Source organism: Gobio gobio (genome assembly GCF_949357685.1).
Source record: "Gobio gobio genome assembly, chromosome: 15".
Taxonomy (NCBI): Eukaryota; Metazoa; Chordata; class Actinopteri; order Cypriniformes; family Gobionidae; genus Gobio; species Gobio gobio.
The window spans coordinates 25,249,789-25,269,686 of NC_137108.1; the positions used below are offsets into that span (position 1 = coordinate 25,249,789).

Below are 19,898 nucleotides of genomic sequence, written 5' to 3' on the forward strand. Positions count from 1 at the left end.
ATTTAATTTGAACCAGTTAAGATGCGTAATTAGTATTTCAATCTTTCCTTCAATCCTCTCTTCCTCCCTCCCGCCTGTAGCTCTCTTTCTCTCTCCCTCCCTCTTCCGCACTCTATTTCTCACTCGCACAAATTCTACATGTCTCTGTCGCTACGGCAACCAATGCTTTTCCCCACTTCCAGGCGCTCAGCCTCTCTCCCACTCCCTTCTTCAGTGGCATGAGGTAGGCATGTGAGTCGATATCTGTCTTGAGTGTGAATCTGCATGTTTTCAAGTGTGTGTAGGTGTATTTACGAGTGTTGCCTGGAAGTCAAGAGTGTGCCGTGAATCTGGGTACAGATGTGGAGTTTTGTTTGATGGCTCGGGATGAGGCTTAACGTAGGAAACGCATCCACAGGTGTGTTCGCACGCATTTGTGAGTGTTTTTCTGTTGGTCTTGTGCTACGGAGTGTGATCTGGTTCGTGATGATCTGTGTGTGTTTTTATTTGTGTTGTCTACAGCCATCTGTTTATGGTCTTTTAGTCAGTGTCAAGCCTGAAACCTCCCCCTTCCAGCTCGCTATCTCCTCTCATCCTTCTCTCTTTATGTCATTCTCATTTAAGAGATGATCGGAGCAGCGAGGAGCCAGTGAACAGGCAGAAGCGATGGAGCGATGGTAAGCGCCGAACAGACTGTTTTGGTTGCACTGTGCTCTCAGAACTGACCAATTAGTTTCCTGTAGCCCGTTGGGTTGCATCAGCTTCTGCTTTAAGTCTCTTTCCATCTGTGCACGGTTCGTGCCTCTCAGTTATGTGTTTTTTTCCCGATTTCTAGCTTTTCCTTTTCAATCCCTCCTTCCGTCTTTTCGTTGCTTTGTCTCTCCTTCCCCCCAGCTCCATCTCTCCCCACATTGGATTCATTCCCCTTTGGAGCTTCCTGCTGGTCACTGTAATTTTTTGCACTGCCACCGGTGACACAGATGACAGGAAGTGGGAGGAGTTGGGTGAAATGCAGATGCCAGTCACTGCGCAGGCCAGCACCACCCAGCTCTGGGCCGTGGACTGGGGTCCCACGCAGCCTCTGGAGGACGAAACCCATCATGTCCTGTCCAGCCTGGAGACGGAGAGTCTGAGGGTGACCACTTCTGAGGACTGGACGCATCATCGAAGTGCGCCCACCAATCAAACGCAGCGCCCAACTACGGGAGAGAAGGACAAGATAGAAACAGAGGAGCCGGACACCAAGGAAGGTTGGTATCCGTGAAATGAGTTCTTTATCTGAGAGCTGCATCGCCAACAGGGATCTGGGCTCATGCTGGTTCCCCAAAGTAGCAAATCTGCGCTTGAGGAGAGCTTAGATTTCTCTCCCATTGAGCAGAAGGCAGGCATAAATCCAATCAATACAATTTTACCTGATTATGACACTGCCCACTCTTTTCGCCCCCACATTCCTCCCCTGTAACGGCTTTCTTCACGTTATTCTTTTTATTACTTTGGGTTTGAAATTTAATTCGAAATGACTTTTGAAATTTCAGTTTAATTATTGAATTTGAATTGAGGTAGCAAACAGGACAGAATTTACTTTTGGGCATTTGGCGAATGCTTTTATCAAAAGCAATTTACAAAGCATTGGTGGCACATATATGCTATATTAGTTCATGCACTGGCTGAGAATTGAAACCACAAGCGTGGCCTTGCAATCACCATGCTTTACTCTTTGGCGAGTGTATTGTTAATTGTAATTCAAATTAGAACATAAGATGGTTCAGGAATAAAATTAATAAAGTGCATGACATCATGCACACAACTCACTTTCAGATTAGACTATATCAATATTTAATGCTTGAAATTCCATCAATAGAAATGTGTATTATATTTAATATTTTATCTATCTATTTATGCACATCATTTTTATACAATTATAATATATTAAATATATTTATTTAATTAAATTACAATGCAATTAAATTGTATTTATTTATGTATCCATTATGGAAGGGAGCTTTATTTATTTCCATTTCCAGAAAGCAAATTCATCCCAAAGTCTTTAAAATGGCACCAAAAATATTTTCTTGTCAAAGATTTTGTGGAACCAAATGTAAATGTTTAGGAATCGGTCACTAAAAATCCTTAATTGTTGGCCATTATTGGAGGGGACCTATTTTTCTAGCTCATTGTGTGACTGTTGAAATTCTTTGCATTGCAATTCAGCATGTCCTCTTCCATTCATTCCAAATCAAAGTATAATTCAGCATCACTTGGGTCCAATTCAATTTAAATCCACTCGAATTGAAAGGGAGCCAATTCTTCTGTTTTACACGTTACTCCGTCTGATTATTTCTTTTTTCAGTGGACCCACAGTTTTATGTGACGGTGACAATTTCATCTGTGCTGATTCTCTCTGCGGTCATCATCTCTGCTAAACTCTGGTGAGACGTTTCAACACTCCTCTGCTTGCATGGTTCTGTCATACATCCCCTGAGACAGCTTGCTCCCCTGTGTGTGTGTGTGTTTGTGTGAGTGACTGAACAGTCAGTGTGTCATAATGGGTTCACACAACAGATTTCCACAAACTTTCAGTCGAGGGTTCTGCTGTTCAGTTTCAGTAAGTCTTCCCTGCAGAACTGTTAAAAATGTCATCTATGGATATTCTTACTCTGCAGACACTAACAGTGTGGACACCTTACAGTGTTTTATTGTGCTGGTTTAATTAGAAATGTAGCCTGGAGCGTCGGGGGCCATCCGGCACAGGAATGCATTTGTACTTACTCGGACGGCAGCATTCAATCGCATAGATGATCATTAAAATGATATAGAGAGCTGAGGAATGGCCCATATCATCCTGAGAGTAACTATAAACACAGGGTGACAGGTTATGAGTGTGATTTATTACTACCTGCCTTAGTTTATGCTAGAATGTTCCCTTTGCTGAATTCAGTTCCATTGAAACGTGTCAAAAACTTCAGCTAACACACTCGCATGGCAATCCGTAATTAGCTTACGTTACGTGGCTAATTTATATGAATGCATACTTTTTCGTATGGTCTGCATAGGCCCAAAGTATACTACGCCAGGGTAGCCCATGCATCTATTGCGCGACATACATTTTGTCAAACAGCGTTATATGCGTACTTACTTTTTTTTTTAACCAATTTTTTTTATTGCTCATAACTTCTGGAGAGAAACAGTTCAGATATTGTACATTGGAGAACTTTCTAGCATGTGCCAATTGTCTGTGAACGCTATCAAATGGAGTACTTTGTAAGGCTGTGAGTTCCACTGTCCTAGTATGTTTGGCATGCTTCTGTCGCGAGCAACAATGCAGGTGACAACAGGATATAGAGACATAGTGGCTAGCATAATTCATAAATAAAACATCATACTGTGATAAAACATCAGTTTGCAATATCGAGCAACATAACGGACTGTTTTTGTACACCTAAAAGAACTGGAAGCTGATGACATCGGAAGCACATTCAAGTTAATGGCCCACTCTATACATTAAAGTCGGCATGTAACGGGTAAGACTTTTCTTCCCTATATCCATAGGATTAATTTGCAGGTGGGACAGGTGAGACATGTCCCCACCACTTTTTGCCAGGGTCGATATTGTCCCCGCCACTTTTTGAAACATCTCGCAGCACGGATGTACCTAATAGAAAGAAACATCTCCATTTGATTAGCAATTTGTTTGTTTGTGTTAAATAAGACGCGATTTAGTGCTGGAATGTGTTGTTTTTTTGTGAGTGCTCGTTGCCCCTGTTATCAGTTCTCTCTTGGCTTGTGCGCAGTCTTCACTCAGATGAGTGCTTCAATCGATCGCTTAACGCTGTTGCGGAGACTCTTTATTCGTTCAGGTGAAATCACAAAGCAAAATGCCCACGTGTCCCTGCTCTTGATATAGAATCGCTTTGGTTTTAATGAGAAAAAAAAAACTATACGAGGGCGGATTAGAACCCAGAACCCCTGACACGCCTAACAAAAATTCTACAATAAAGAATGAAATGCAAATCTATGTATTTCTTCACTGATGTGAAGAATCTCGGGACTAACAATAGTGTATTAGGCTATATAGTAGATGTAACTAGGATGAAACTATCACGTTAAACATAAATAAATTTAAACTCTTGTACTATTGGAATTGATTTATGGACACTGTAATGTAATTTTTTCTGCAATTGTTATTGGGACTATTTGGGACTTGATTTTGTCCATCTGGAATTGATTGGAGCAAATTACATTTGGCCCAGTTGTGGCCAACATCTCCCACATTCTTCTGGCCCACATACCGCATAGAATGATGGTGATGACTCAACCGCACTATGGCTGGCAATTGCATACTGTACATATCTGGGCCTCATCTGGGCCAACTATGGTACATTTGGCTAAGTTCGGGTAGCAGCAAAGGTCACATGGGCCACATCTGGGCCATACACAGCAAGCCACAACTCACGCTAAAACCGGCCTGATGTGTGTGGGCCAGAAACAGCCCATATGACCTTTGCCTCTGGCAGAACTGAGCCATATGCCATAGTTGGCCCAGATGAGGCCTGTATGTATGCTATGTTGCGATTTCATGTCTGAGCAATAAAAAAAGGGAATGGTCCATGTTGCTTTCATGGTGACTTTAAAAATAACTTGGTGGATACTTTGCACTTTAGAGTTTTGGTTAGGGGTGGATCTTCATGCTTACATAAAAAAAAAACACCTTTCTGTATGAATCAAATCGCACAAAGAATGGGAAATCGCCACCTCGTAAAATTATTACGATCTCATCAGGTTTCAGCCAATCACATACTTTATTTACGCTGCGTAAAGCAATGGTGCAGCCAGGTATACTACAAATCTGTATCGGGCTGTTTGAGAGCTTGTTTGTAAGATCGTTAAAACGGTCACATTTCGAACTCCTTATAGATTTATGTTAACATGAGCCACCGCTCACATAGAAGATCAGACCGGCGTTCATCTGAGCGAGCCGAGGGCGATTTTATTGCATACACAAGCTTCATCTTCGCAATTAATCTCTGTATGCCGCACACTTTCCTTGACAGACACCCTCGCGCTCATTTAACAACCCCCAGCCCTCCGCCCGTCATCCCATCAGAGCAGAGGTGGAGTGAACTCACTCCTGAGTCACTGCAGATAAGACCGCGTGTCGGTGTGGGGTATTAATATTACATGGGGCGTCACACAGAGTCTGCGACATTTTGTCTTCCTCATGGTTGCTGGACAAATATGATTTTAACTGAATATTTCAGCGTCTCTCTCATTCGCACACTTTAATTTCCCCTGCTCTGTTTTTTCGCTGAAGGCAGTCTATTAAATTAAGCCAGCGAGTGAATGAACTTTCCTGTCAGTGTCACTTCAGTGTTTGCCTTCTTTTCCTTTCTACTCTTTAATCTCACTTTTCACGCCTCTTTCAGGCTTTTTTCAGTGTCTACATTCTCGATTCGTTCACTGGCTGTCGTCCTAATCTCTCTCTCTCTCTCTGTCTTTCATTCAGTTACGACCGCAGTCTCTCCCAGCGTCCTCCACCTCTCTCCCTCGCCATCCCTCGTTCCATAGCTCAGGAGGACAGCAGGCAGACACTGCACAGCACTCCATCCTTCTCCGACAGAGAGAGGTAGCGTGCGTGTGTTTGTAAGCCTGTGAGACAGGGCGCCAAGACTGGCTTAGGTGTACTTGGTGTGTGTGTGGACATGTTTTTCTATCCCGGTGGGGACTTCAACCTGAATGCACACACACACACACTCATGGGGACTCGTGTCACTTTGGGGACCTAAATTGAGGTCCCCATGAGTACAAAAGCTTATACATCATACAGAATGAGTTCTTTTGATGTAAATGTAAAAATGCAGAACGTTTTCTATGAGTGGTAGGGTTAGTGTAATGGGATAGAATATAGTTTGTACAGTATAAAAACCATAAAGTCTATGGAGAGTCCCCACAAACAGGGCCGGCCCTGACCAATTTGCTGCCCTAGGCAAGATTTTACTTGGTGCCCCTTGTTTCAAGGTTTAGCACTACATGTTAACAGTCTAAGTTGTGGAAACACTGCTACTGTTTTATTTTTGTAATGCATTGATGTTTTTTTTTTTCATTTTTTTATAGTTGTTTTATATGATGTCCAGTCCTTTCTACCCCGTCATTATGTTCATGATATTATTATTATTTATTTTTTTAAAGGCTGATGATAGTTAAACTATACAAAAATAGCACCTACAGCCTAAACACAAATAGCAAGAGTGCATCTGGCATTCATGCACAAACTATTCATTGAGAACTAGCAAAAGTTTCTTCCACTAAACTATGCACATTCATGTTTTCACCATGAATTAAACTGAGAAATTTAGATATTTAATGTGCAATTTACATAAAATTATGCTAAATAAACCTGTATATAAATATCATTACTAATTTTGGCAAATACATTTTAAAATTACCATATGTCCCCTTAAAACTGCACAACTGTAGAATAAAAACATTAGGCTATTAAAAAAGTGATATTACATGCGTTTTAAAAAACAGATATGAGAAAAACAACAAACGGTGCTAATATACACACACAATGTGGTGTAATACTAAAAAAAATATAATCATAACCTTTATCTCCATACCAAAATTGCAGATGGCCAGACAGTGATTCATCTTTTATAAATCGATAAAATATTAATATATGTGATGCTGTGAGCACAGAGACTGTTGTGTAGACTGTAAGTATTTGAAATGTTTAACTTTTTTAAATGTTTGATGTATAATATGAATAAATAGCGCTCATAAACGACCGTCGATGGCATTCTCAAGTAAAAAGAGTTGAGGCTTGGACCCAGAAACGGCGTTCCTACGTCACCACTTAACAAGCGGATTGTAGGGACTGCTAAAATTAACCGATTTGTTCATTTAAAATTATGTCGGTGTATGTGGATCCTTGTCAAAGTTTTCAAAAATTATTCTAAATGGCACAAAAAAAAGTCTCGTTGAGACCAAGACTAATATGATTTTGATAAATGTGTATGTATATTTGTTACCCGTGCAGGCAAAACGAGCCGGAATGCGCATTTGAGGTTTCCACACACAAAAAAATAGTTAATTAAGCCATCGTCTAGAGACCCCATTGCTCCAAATAGCAATTAAACATCTAAATTATATCAGTACGTTTTCTGAGAAGAGTAGCCTAACGGTACCTTTCCTTTGTCCATGAAAACTGCCGTTTTTCTCCGCTTGCGTCTGGACGACTGGTGCTTCCTTTCAGCACAAGTTTGGTATTGTTGTAAAACGCAGCATTCCAACTTTGTGAATATTCATAGCGAATTGTCGATGGCATGAGTCTGAACCTTTTGCAGTCTATGGTCTGAACCAATTAAATTTGATTTTCAAACTCATGCTGATGTAAACAAATGGATCTGACTGATAGACCAGAAGCGCGTGCGCACAGAGACGCCGATAGCGCGCGATCCCGATATACATACAGAATTACAATATTTAATACATTTTCTGTCTTGGCGAGTACTATTCATGCAAACATTAACGTTAACTGTTGGGGAAAAACACCTGGGGCCAGTTGCATAAACTTAGCCATTATGTTTAGACTGTCTTAAGAACTAGCCTAATTTGACACACTAGCAATTAGTCAAGAGGTAATCAGTCTAACTTTTCTGATTCAAATTAGACCAATCTAACTTTAAATGTAACTGACTTTAAAAAGTTAAGAACAGTCTTGAAGAAAAAAATAGACGACTAACTTTTAAGACTACTCTAAGCAGTTTATGCAACCGGCCCCTGATGTATAACATTAAACCTGTGCGGTAGTCTTAATGTCTAGTTTTATTAATGTAATCAAACAATTGTGGTATAATGGGAAAAAAAGTTGAAGGTATATATAATAATTTTTTTGACTTGGTGTGTGCCAAATTTGGTGTTATTACCAGGGATTTTAAGGTATGATTGCTGATTTTGTTTTGGAACCTTCACAAAACGTTTACTCGGTTTTTCTCAAAACTGACTGTGTCGACTTCAAACAGGTGTAGCTCAGTCATTTTTTGTCTGATTCCAACAAATTAGAGGAATTTTTTGAACATTTTTACATTTGCTCATTGCGACTCATTTTGCCAGCACGGGTCACAGCTAAAAATGATGTGTATTATGAATTGTTATATTGTTACATAAAAATAAATTAAGGTTAAATGTATGTATCATAACATAAAATAAGTAGCCTATAAGATTAAAGTTTTACTATTCCATGAACTCATGTGCATTTAGTGAAAAGTGGCCTATTTGAACTATTACAGTACTTCAGGCATATTTTGTTGGAAATAAATAGATAATTAAATAAATATTAAGATTACATTTATAATTTTTTCATAAATTCCTTTGGTGAAAATCTGTAAGTGGAAATTGGGCCTAACTATTTGAAGTTGATTCCTATTTTTACTTTCCCACATATATTGTTAAATATATATAAATAAATAAATAAATAGTTAATATGTATTATATGTATTAAATCATTCATTATTATTATTATTATTATAAGTGAATGTGCTGATGTGGTTTAAAACTCATTATTTAATGACTAAAATATATTGCAATCTTTGTTTTGTTGGTATCTATTTTAATTGAAAAATCCATATACCCTGTATGCATATCATCATGATGTGTTAAATGTAATGAATAAGTGTGTTGTTAGATCAGTGGTAATGGCTTGCTTTACTAAACAGCCAGTTAGGCATTGTTGTGGATGTTTTCTTCAATCGTTGTGAATATTTCAACAGGAGAGATGCAGAGAGAGCGTGCCATCCATGAAATCAGACTCCTTCCTGCTGCTCTATACATTTCAGAATTAATCTCACACTGGATAATAGAGTGAGACCCTTATTAATTTTATTTGCGGTCTCTTTCTTCATCTCTTTACCCCTCGCTGCAGGATACCAGTGGTCAATCTTTGAAGAGCTGACTGTTCTGAGCATGATAATCAAATCCCGTGGGCATGACACAGACTTTGGTGCGAACACATGGGCAAACCATCCGAATGTACATAAAAGGCAGATCGACACATGTGGATATATGGATGAATCCATCTGTTTGGACACTCTGATGGAGACTGTGAGGTTTTGTGGTCCAATGGCTCTTCGTTTCTGGCTGTACCTCTTTCTTCCAGTGCCGTTTGTACAGTATTATACTCATTAGCTCAACGCAGCCATTCACAAGGGCTCCGGGAATGCTATGTCCTCTACCATAAAAACAATCATTAGCTTCTGATCTTGGAATAAGCTGTGATGTATGTAGTCATTAATTTAGTAACCGGCGTGACATGCTTGCAGTGGCCTATCTCTCATGCATACAAAGGTTACAGCTGCCTTCCGCTGCCTTTATCGCACTTTGTGTAGCATTTATTTGGGCTAAATGAATGACTGCAGTTATTTTGAAGAGTTAAATATAATTCACATCATCTGTTTATAGTGTTTTGTTTCATATGGCTCTTTGTCTCATGGCAACAGCGACTGCAGTGGCGTCAGCTGATAAAAACATATCTGGAAACACATCTGCAGTGTTACCTTATAATTTACACTAATTATCCAACAAATGTTTACGTAATTCTGGCTCAACATCTGTTGAGGTGTTCGTGAAAATTAAGTAATTCTGTTCCAAGTGTGTTGTTAAACTTATTATTAGCATTATACTTCAAAATCACGGCCATAGATCTCTTCTCGGGGGTGTTTGAGTTCTTGATAGAGAGGTAATAAAACAGTCTTTTTGGTTAGCAAAGAGCTAGCACACACCAAACTGAGGGATGTGTGTGATATTTCGTGTTTTGGCGAGTTTATGGAAAGCACAATTAAGGACATGTATGAAGACGAGCTGAAAAACAAGCCTGGCGCTTCCACGGCATATTTAGTTTGGAAAGCAATTAAAAAAACATGCAAGTTTGTTTGATGTCTCGCTACGCTAACAACCAATGGCTAGCGAGGCAGCTTGGGGTTTCTTATTTATATTTATGAACCGCAACTATCAGGAGGGTTTGGGTTTTCAGACGGTTGAAACTTTTTCAAATCTGTTCTGTAGTCTGTGTGAATTGCTACTGATTTTACTTCCGTATTTTGTCATATTTGATGTATGAAAGAGGATTTTGGCTCTCCAGAATGAGGCCACACTGAGCCAGACAATGTGTGAATAGCTATCTGGCCAATTGTTAACATTATCAGAGTGCATCAGTGTCTGCCCACTTTTTCAGTGGCCTCAATTAATTAAGTATTTTTACCATTCATTTTTCCCATAGGGATTTGAAACAAACCAATCAGCTTTGAGGTGAATTACATTACAATCTTTGATTTGAAGCAATAAAGTGAAAATTTGAAAAAGACTGCATTCTTAATGTCTTTAATGAGGGGAAGAACTACAATCTATGAAGCATTGCAAATGACATAATCAAACAAAAACTTGTACTTTGAGAGCATAGCAAGTGATTTGCTTGTTGTGACTGATTAGTGGAATTTTCTGTACAGCATCATGGGTAATGTCGTTTTTCACCATACATTCAGGTGTTAAACATGATTTAAAAAAAAAAAAATCTTTAAATAATGTGGACTGATGGCTTCAACAGAAGTATGTACCGTCGATTAACAACCTCATAGCTCACATTAGGTCTGTCTTTAATGGTTTATAAGTTATCATATAATAATCAGTTCCCCTATGGAGAAACTGAATGGTACAAAGTTTTTACATATGATTCAAAGACAACACATTTTTTTCTTTAAAATATGCACTGATGATTTGTTCACAATATGATCAAGCACAAAACATGATCAGTTTTGATTTATATTGATACATATTGACTTGTGAAACCAGAAGAATTGTTCTTTTAAGCTGTATTTTTCAAGGAAATCATAATCATCCCCTCTCAAATAACAATCCAACTCATGAAAAAAAAAAACTAAATGACTAAAGGGAGAGAATAAGAAACTAATGTGCCATTATAGTTTATGGGCACAGCAGATTGAATTCTCAATTTTTCACATCATGCACAAGAAGCTACACTATGTGAGATATGTTTGGAGGTTTCACATCATTTATGTAGCACTGCCTTAAATATGTGGTTCATTGTACTGTGAAGTCAATAAAAAGCCATCTCTGGTGTTTTAAAACGTGTTTCTCTGGCATGGTTTTTGAAAGGACTGCCTAAATGACAGTGACTCATGCAATCACGCACGCCAAACAGTCAGGCCAAAGGGACACCGCGAGGATTCATAAGCCATTGCACAGCAACAAAACACCGGGGCACAAAGACACTTCACACATTCACTTCAGACGCACACATGCTGTATGTAAGCTGCAAGAGTTCACAGCTCCCATCTGCTCAGAGCTGAGAGACTGAGAAACAGTGAACCTCAGTCACGCTGACTGAAATTAACACCACTATTTATAGAGAGAAAGAGAAGAGGGTGTTTGCATAAAAGCTCATGGATTTGATGGATTTTTACAGACAGAAAGAGAGAGGAGGCAGGGGTTAATGTTAAAGTAGATCATCACTTTCCGCTTTTTATTGTTCTCCTAATTTCTGAGTGGCTACCAGAAGTTAATCGCTACCATTACAGACCATTATGCAGGACAGAGAGAGAAACATTGCTTTAGTCAGGATTTATGGCTGGATAAAGGGCATTTCGCATAACACACTGGTGGGAAGAGTGTATGTGCTGAGAGAGATAGAAAGAGAGGAGACCAGGATGTTATTTCAAGGCTCCGACATTAAAGTGTGGCTAATTAATGTCATGACCTCTTTACAGACATGCCCCCATTGAGACGAAACATTTAGCGGCACTTAACATTAGAGGAAAGGAAACATGAAAGCCAGAGACTACACAGGGTGACAGATGGATATCATTTATTCATTGGCTTCATCAATTTACATCGAGATTTAATAACGAACAAAACAAACACGCATAGGAAAAAGGAGTGAGTCAAATTAAATGACATTTACAGCACACACGCATGTGAACACGCAACCCAGCGTGGTGTGAAAGTTGCATTTGTGTTAGACTATGATGATGGTCTGTGACTGAGAAGTGACCATCGGTTGGTTTATCTGTCTATCCAAGCAAGCAGTCTGTGAGCGGGTTTCTGAAGATTGAGATCAATTAGACTTCGACCAAATCTTTCCGCTCCCACGAAGCCTGAAACACAAAATTGTTCAGGTGAAAATTTGACATTATAATAATACTTTGCTTTTCCTTGTGGATATAAATGGTGCATATTTGAATATTAATCATGTTAAATATAATGCCTTAAAAAAGTACACGTACATCTTAACTTACATAAAACCCAGGAAATCGATCCCTTAACTCTATTTTAATAATCACATAACTATTATTGGAAAGTTAGCAGCAGCACACGGACTAGGAATAGTCCTGAAATGTTAATGACGAGTCTCCACTGAGATGCCTATAAAGCCTCGGACTCAGATTAATCTGTGTCAGACCGGCCCTGAATAAATTATACCTCTTCTTAAGTGACATTCTTCAGTGACAAGGAAAAAGCAGTGGTGATCAAAAGCCTCCCTCTCTATTCCAGAGCACATCCTGACATGAGATTTCCAAACCAGGACAGAGACAATTTTAAACTCATTGGGGCTTAATTAGGACTATAAGCCTGTGGGTGATTTCTTATACATCACACTTAACTAAAGGCAGGAAGCAGTACAGAAGCTCACTGAAACGGCGTGCAAAAACATTCATAAATCATATTCTGTGCGCTTAAAAATGTTATTAGTAAATATAAACTTCCTGAGTGTTGTGATTTATGTGAGGTAGTTTTAATATAAAAAAAAACCTGCACAGGGCTTCTTTAATATAAACCACTGTGATGTTTTATAGAGGTACATTATTAAGTTACTTATAGAGTTGAAGACAACCAAGATCCACTTGAGGGAGTTCCGAAGCACCAAACCCTTAAATACAATTAACTTACCCTTTGACCTTTGAACTCTTTTTTCCTGGTTGCCGTGGTTCCTGAGAAGAGGCAGGGTCTCTTGGCTCAGCCGGCTGATCCGCATCCTGATTGGATGCTGCTCCAGCAGGGGCTGGGCCAGATGATGGGGAAGCAGAACTTGCCTTGAGGGTTTTCTGTAGGTTTGATACCTAATTAAAGAGGTGAGGAAACAATTTGTCACTGAATCCTGGAGTTGTCAAATAAGTAAAAAACAAAAATACAAAAAAAAACTCTTCAAACATACAAGAAAAAGAGGTTGTACTAGAAGCTATATATGCAGCTAATATATATGGTATATCAGCTTATAATGCACAGAATATACCCTATACTGCCTATATATATATTTATATGGTCAAAAGTTTGGAAACATTACTATTTGTAATGTTTTTGAAAGAAGTCTCTTATGCTCATCAAGCCTGCATTTATTTGATCAAAAATACAGAGAAAAAAAACAATAATATTGTGAAATATTACTATAATTTAAAATTGTGGTTGTCTATTTCAATATACTTTAAAATATAATTTATTTCTGTGATGCAAAGCTGAATTTTCATTAGTCATTACTCCAGTCTTCAGTCACACGATCCTTCAGAAATCATTCTAATATGCTGATTTCATACTCAGTTATTATCAATGTTGAAAACATTGTTGCTTAACATTTTTTTGGAACCGGCGATACTTTTTTCAGGATTCAGTGATGTATAAAAAGTTAAAAAGAACAGCATTTATTCAATATAGAAATCTTTCCTAACAATATAAATCTTTACTATCACTTTTTAATCAATTTAACACATCCTTCTTGCTGAATAAAAGTATTCATTTATTTAAAACTCCAAACTTTTGAACAGTAATGTAATTGTTACAAAATAATTATATTTTAAATAAATGCTGTTCTTTTTAAACTTTTTATTAATCAAAGAATCCTGAAAAAAAGTATCACAGGTTATAAAAAATAATTAAGCAGCACAACTGTTTCCAATAATAAATCAGCATATTAGAATGATTTCTGAAGGATCATGTGACACTGAAGACTGGAGGAATGGCTTATACAAATACAGCTTTGCATCACAGAAAGAAATAATATTTTTCAGTATATTGGAATAATTATTATAAAATGTAATATTTCACAATATTACATTTTTTTCTATATTTTTGATGAGGATAAGATACTTCTTTCCTGTGTGTGTGTGATTGGTAATACAGTAAGCATTATGTCACAATAAACACTTCAAACTATAGTATGCTATATTATTACTACTGTAACCAATAAATATGGTTATTTTGCATATTTGTCCAAATGTGTAAAAATGCACAATCATAAACCGATCACATACTATATACTTCAGCAACAGTAAAAGTTATTTGGTATTCTGAATTTAGACTTAATAAACTGTTTAAATGTACTTATCAAACAGGTAAACACCTAAAACAGTGAAGTGATGCTTTTTTATCTATTAATTATTTCAAAATACATTAAAAATAGAAATCATACACACAATGACTTGAATACACCTCTTCTATGATGAACATGTTCTAGATTCCTGATATGACATTCATTTTGATATTTTGGGGGAGCTTAAAGTAAAAAATGTCAGGGTGATGCAACTGTCCTGAAATCATAATGAAGAAAAAAAGCCTCAAAAGAATTAATTTTACAGTTAGTAGTTTTGCATATTTTTATTATTAATATAAAATCAATATATTTTATTATATGTATTATTAAAAATTATAATTATAAATGATAAAAAAACAATGTACACAACTTCTCTGTTTCATTATCTTTTAAGAACTATAGTCAAAGTTAAAAAAAAAAAAAACTAAAAAATATTATCTGGAAAATAATGATTTAATATGTACACTTGCATGTATCCGAAATATGTTTACTTTTTTACTTGATGTTTACATCACAAAATGTTAGGGTCATTAAATTGAAACTTACAAAAAGATTACAAAACCACATGAATATATTTCTAAGATCTTGGCAAATGTGTTTTATACTAGATTCTTTAAAAAATTATCTTTATTACAGACTATCTTACAGTAGTGTCCAAATGTGATGTCTGGAGGGGATATTTGTTTTTAATGACCCTACAAGTTTGATTAAACCATCAAAATATGAGGAAAATATTTTATATATTTTTTTAACAAATCAGTAAACTTGGTTAGGGTATTTATCTATTTACAAGTTATTTGGCAAAACCAGCAAACTACAGCTACAGGTTTTACTATGCAAGAATGTTTTCTCACAGAAAAAGAATACATTGACTACAACATAAGTTATTAATATTTTGTTGATTCCCTCTTGTTTTCGCATGAAAAAATGTATTTGTATGACAGCCTGGCTAAAACCGATGTCCGCACAATTTGGCATGTTTCATTGCTTTATTACAAATAAAGCATTTGACTCCAAGCACAACTACGTACCGGTAATATGCTTACAAAATCTTTAACAAATGTACATACTATTTGAATAAAGTATTATTGAATAAAGTGAATTGTCCTAGGCCAGACATCACTTTTGGCTGTATATGTCACTAAGGGTGGATGAAGATTCACATACAAACCTCAGTTTCCACTTGAACTTTGACCTTGAGCTGACTTTCTCTGTACTGATTAGCTCTTGACACCTGCTCCTCAATGCCACACAGAACTGCTTCACAACCTGCACACCTGAGCGAGGCAGACAGACAGAATATTTAACACCAACATGCAAGGCATTTCTTTTTTTACATCAGCAACAGCATCCATCACGCACCATATTGACACAAACACAAATGAACACCTACCACTCCTGCAGTGTGTTGGCGATGTTGGGTAATTCGTTGGGGCCCAGGTCTCGACCTATGCTGCAATCTACCTCGACCTGTTGGTTCCTCTGGTCGAGTTTCCCATGGATAATGTCACTGTAAACAGCCTCGATCAGCAGGTCTTCCAGCTCACGCACATTCTTCAGCTCTAACTGCTGGAGCAGTAGTGAATACGGCAGACACTATCGAGAGTAACAACAGCGCAAAGAGGTTTGTTTGCTTTGTTTCTTATGACTAGTATGCTCTGGGGTAAGTTAAAACTTTTGCCCTAGTAATATTACAGAGGCTTGATAAGAGAACATCAATCATGCAAGTCAACAGCACTAATAGCTCATACTGTTAACATCTGTGTGCCGTTCATAGCAGATAAGAATTGATAGAATAAGAATGGTCAATACTGATTTCATGGTTTGTTTAATAAACCCTCAGTTGAGAATGGATGCATCACTACCTTTAGATTGGAGGCCAGGCTGATGATTGACAGGTGACGGAGTTTGTTCTTCTGGGCGGGTGTGAGTTCGGGAAGTGAGGCTGCCCTCTCTAAATGGCAGACATACATTAAATTAACATACATTATAACCAAGCGCACAGCCAGGAGGAAAACGGCCGATTACATTAAAGCCCTGGTAAAATCTGCAACAGAACACCCGCTTCCCTCTCACAGAAGTTAACTTATTTAGGAAGGCAAAGGGCAACATATACAGTCTCATTCTTAGTCAGAGCAGGGAATAAACCCACTGCCTCAGGGGGCCAATATCTGGTCAGATCATTTGTTGTCATGGTTACCTTTATAGTCGCAGTAGGTTCCATACGCAAAAAGATTGAGAAGCTGGTACACTGGAGCATGGGGACCCGTCTCCAGCTAGAGAGAGGCAAAGTGAAGTACAGACAAAGATTGATATGACAAAGTGTTGAAGTATTTTGTGTTTAGCACTAGCAGATAAGCAATTTAGTTCAGCTCTGTAGGAATGGCGGTGCAGTACATAAGTACCCTGGGATCTCTGTGCAATATGTTGCAGAGATGCTTGCATGTAATGCAATAATGATGACATCTGTTGATTTGCCCGTTTGTTTTATTACAGCACTCTTAGAAAACATCCATATAATAATATATAGTATAATAAATATATACATTACATTCAAATGTTTGTGGTCTTAAAGTTTCAAAGAAATTAATAATTTTATTTAGCAATTAAATTGATTAAAAGTGACAGTAAATAATAATATATTAAGGATTAATATTTCAAATAAATGCTGTTTTTTTTACTTTCTATTAATCAAAGAATCCTGAAAAAATATATCAGTTTCCACAAAAATGTTAAGCAGCACAAGTGTTTTCAACATTCATGATAATATTAAATTGGATAATAATAAATGTTTCTTGAGCAGCAAATTAATTGAGCATGTTTCATGATTTCTCTGTATACATTTTTTTTATTAAATGTCTTGGTAAGCATAAAAGACTTCAAAGAAATATTCAAAAATCATACCCACCAACCAACCCCAAACATTTAAATGGTAGTATAAAATAATATATTTCATATAATGTAATTAGCGCTGTAAAATCGATTAATCGCATTTAATCACATCCAAAATAAAAGGTTGAGGTTACATAATGTGTGTACTGTGTATACTTTATGTATATTTTAATATATTACATACATTTAATATATTTCTATCATGACAACTCGGAGACAGGATTTTTAGCATGGTAATGATATGACAAAATTAATGTATTTGGTCTTGGCAGAATAGATCTGCTACGCTGCTGCTGAATTACTGCTCCTGTTGATTATTTCTGTTGTTGTAGATTGCTGCTGCTGCTGCTGATTATTATTGCTGCTACAGAGCAAGTACAGTAACTTGCTACTGCCAATACATACACGACACGCTGCTGTGAGCATGTAAGACATGCTGCTGCTGCACAAATAGCATACATCAATTATACCATAGCAGATCTATACAGGTGGAGCAGGGGAAGGTGAAGCGTTTTGACGAACTCTGAGAGCACGCTGCAAACTGCTATAGAGAATGTTAACCTGCCATTTAAATGTTGAGCAGCAAGCTCATTGGCTGCAGATGCAACATGGACCAATCAGCTGTGCCAAGTAGTTAACATTGTAATTATCATCAGCTTGCCATCTAGAGTTTCATGACAGAACTAGGCATTGATTGATATAAATATTTTATATATAAAAATAACACATTTCTCTTAAATATATACATGCATATACATAATTATACACAGTACACTCATATATTATGTAAACACAAACTTTTATTTTGGAGGCGATTAATCGCATTTTATTGATTTTACGGCACTATATGAATTATTAATATCTATATAAATGCATACTGAAATGAAATATGTGTTCTGAATGGGGAAAAAACAACTGATTGCTTAGATTAAATGTGAATAAAATTTAAAACCATAATATTTTTTATATGCATCAGATTTAAATAATAATATGCCCTGTCTGGTTTTCAGGTGAACGTGATGTTCCTGGATCAACATTCCAATTAACCAATCATATCTGAGGGATGGGGTCACAGTTTATGACAAATTTAAGCTTATTCACCCATCATTTCCATCTGATTTTAATGAAAGTTATTTGCTGAAGTTATGGGTAGGGTTAGGTTTAGGGTTAAGAACTATGTTTTCGGACAGGACTGTTGTTTCAGGACTAGGAACATGTCTAACTTGGCAAAATCATGGGGACCGTGGTTTTCAAGACTATAATACACTAATCTAATTTGAATGAGATATGTAAAAAAACAAGGATTTGGTTTTAGACTGCATGGCAAACTCAAAACCTTTGAGCAGAAGATAAATCACCATGACATTAAAGATGACACACAAGCGCTGCCATTTAAAACAATTATGTTTGACACATTATTCATATAAAGTCACCAAGTCTAACTGAAATATATTTTACAGTATTCCTCACCTCACGGACGTTGGGCAGTTCTAGTATGTCTGAGAAAACATAGAGGCCTGGGGTTTCCAGTATAGAGCCGATGGCCTGAGCCAGAGCTGAACCTGAGAGAGACAGCAGCTGATCCACCTCCATCTGACGGGACAGAAAGAGAGTTCAAATAACCCATATCAAATGATGAGACAGATATTTAAAGCTAAAGAAAGTTTGTATTTCATAGAGAGGACCGTGTTCAGACTTCTTAACGGCAAGAGTTGTTCCTATTAAATCTGCACCAATAACTCAAGTACAATAAACCTGTTTCATTGGACTTGTTAAATGGCTGTTGATCCACAGCAATATGCTTTCGACGACACTTTGATGCAGAGGTTTAATAAGACAGGTGGCTCGCGATAAAATAACCTACATTATCAGGGTGAAGTTATACATGATGCACTTTCATGATGATTAAAACAAGGCTGCCAAGTGCACTAGGAGATTACATCTCTGAGACAGCCAAGAAAAGACGCATTTAAATGCACTTGACACAATAAGATTATTTAGGAGACTACAAATGACAACGAAAACAATGCATGTAGAATTGCAACATTTTTGAAAACAAGCATATTAGTGCACAAAAGTGTGAATTGTGCTCCTCGACGAAGTCGCTGGGTTTTCAGCGCATGAAAATATTATCTAGCCGTAAATATACTTTGTTGAATTTTGTCTAAACGCATTCTGTGTTGTTAAATACTCATAAACAGAATAAACCAGTCAGCTCGTGCTCACTGTTGAGCACCCGGTATGAAGTACATCAACACAGCACCAGCTAGGCCTTGCCGTCGTTAAACTAATGTCGTACATAAGCACGCAGCGTTGGATACTTTACCGAGCATGCTCAAATGTACAATATTAATGTGCGATCACATTTCGTGTGCTGAAACGTAGCGACAAAACGATATATTTACCTTTTTTTATAAAGACTGAGGTTGTTTGTGTCAATTGTGGTGCCACTGCTACTTCCGTTAGCATGCGTGCTACGACATGAAAACGTGCTCTCTGATTGGGGGAGAGGTAGAAGGGAGGGCGTGACGGCGGAGCGATTACGAGAGTGAGCGGACAAACATCGACACCGTGTGGTCACGAGAGTTATAGCTTTTTAGGAGGTCTTCTCAAGAAAGTCAAATCAATATCTAATAATAATAAAAATATAAATTTA

The 19,898-nt window shown here is 37.4% G+C and overlaps 2 protein-coding genes across 2 annotated transcripts; one reads left to right on the forward strand and one right to left on the reverse strand.

Annotated features, from left to right (window-relative positions):
• Window positions 1-127: 127 nt before the first annotated feature.
• On the forward strand, window positions 128-11,121 carry pianp (PILR alpha associated neural protein). The gene is made up of 6 exons (XM_079837268.1): window positions 128-223; window positions 604-656; window positions 960-1,229; window positions 2,330-2,408; window positions 5,483-5,602; window positions 8,900-11,121. The coding sequence occupies exons 1-6, from the start codon at window positions 219-221 to the stop codon at window positions 8,919-8,921; spliced, it is 549 nt and encodes a 182-aa protein (XP_079693394.1). The 5' UTR covers window positions 128-218; the 3' UTR covers window positions 8,922-11,121.
• Window positions 11,122-11,837: 716 nt separating this feature from the next.
• cops7a (COP9 constitutive photomorphogenic homolog subunit 7A) lies at window positions 11,838-19,740 on the reverse strand. The gene is made up of 8 exons (XM_079837267.1): window positions 19,648-19,740; window positions 18,713-18,835; window positions 16,551-16,626; window positions 16,216-16,304; window positions 15,744-15,946; window positions 15,522-15,627; window positions 12,937-13,106; window positions 11,838-12,143 (listed from the first exon to the last, which is right to left on the reverse strand). Exons 2-8 carry the CDS (start codon window positions 18,833-18,835, stop codon window positions 12,104-12,106), a joined length of 807 nt encoding a protein of 268 aa, XP_079693393.1. The 5' UTR covers window positions 19,648-19,740; the 3' UTR covers window positions 11,838-12,103.
• Window positions 19,741-19,898: the final 158 nt, after the last annotated feature.

What these genes read in the sequence shown, in the direction of transcription:
- cops7a (XM_079837267.1), bottom strand. Translation starts at nt 18,835, where the DNA reads ATGGAGGTGGATCAGCTGCTGTCTCTCTCAGGTTCAGCTCTGGCTCAG. An exon ending in AACCTACTGCGACTATAAAG is followed by an intron (nt 16,305 to 16,550) that starts GTAACCATGACA and finishes TCTGCCATTTAG; the next exon opens with AGAGGGCAGCCTCACTTCCC. An exon ending in AAGAGTTCAAAGGTCAAAGG is followed by an intron (nt 12,144 to 12,936) that starts GTAAGTTAATTG and finishes TTTGTGTTTCAG; the next exon opens with GCTTCGTGGGAGCGGAAAGA.
- pianp (XM_079837268.1), top strand. An exon ending in GGAGCCGGACACCAAGGAAG is followed by an intron (nt 1,230 to 2,329) that starts GTTGGTATCCGT and finishes TTCTTTTTTCAG; the next exon opens with TGGACCCACAGTTTTATGTG. An exon ending in ATCATCTCTGCTAAACTCTG is followed by an intron (nt 2,409 to 5,482) that starts GTGAGACGTTTC and finishes TCTTTCATTCAG; the next exon opens with TTACGACCGCAGTCTCTCCC.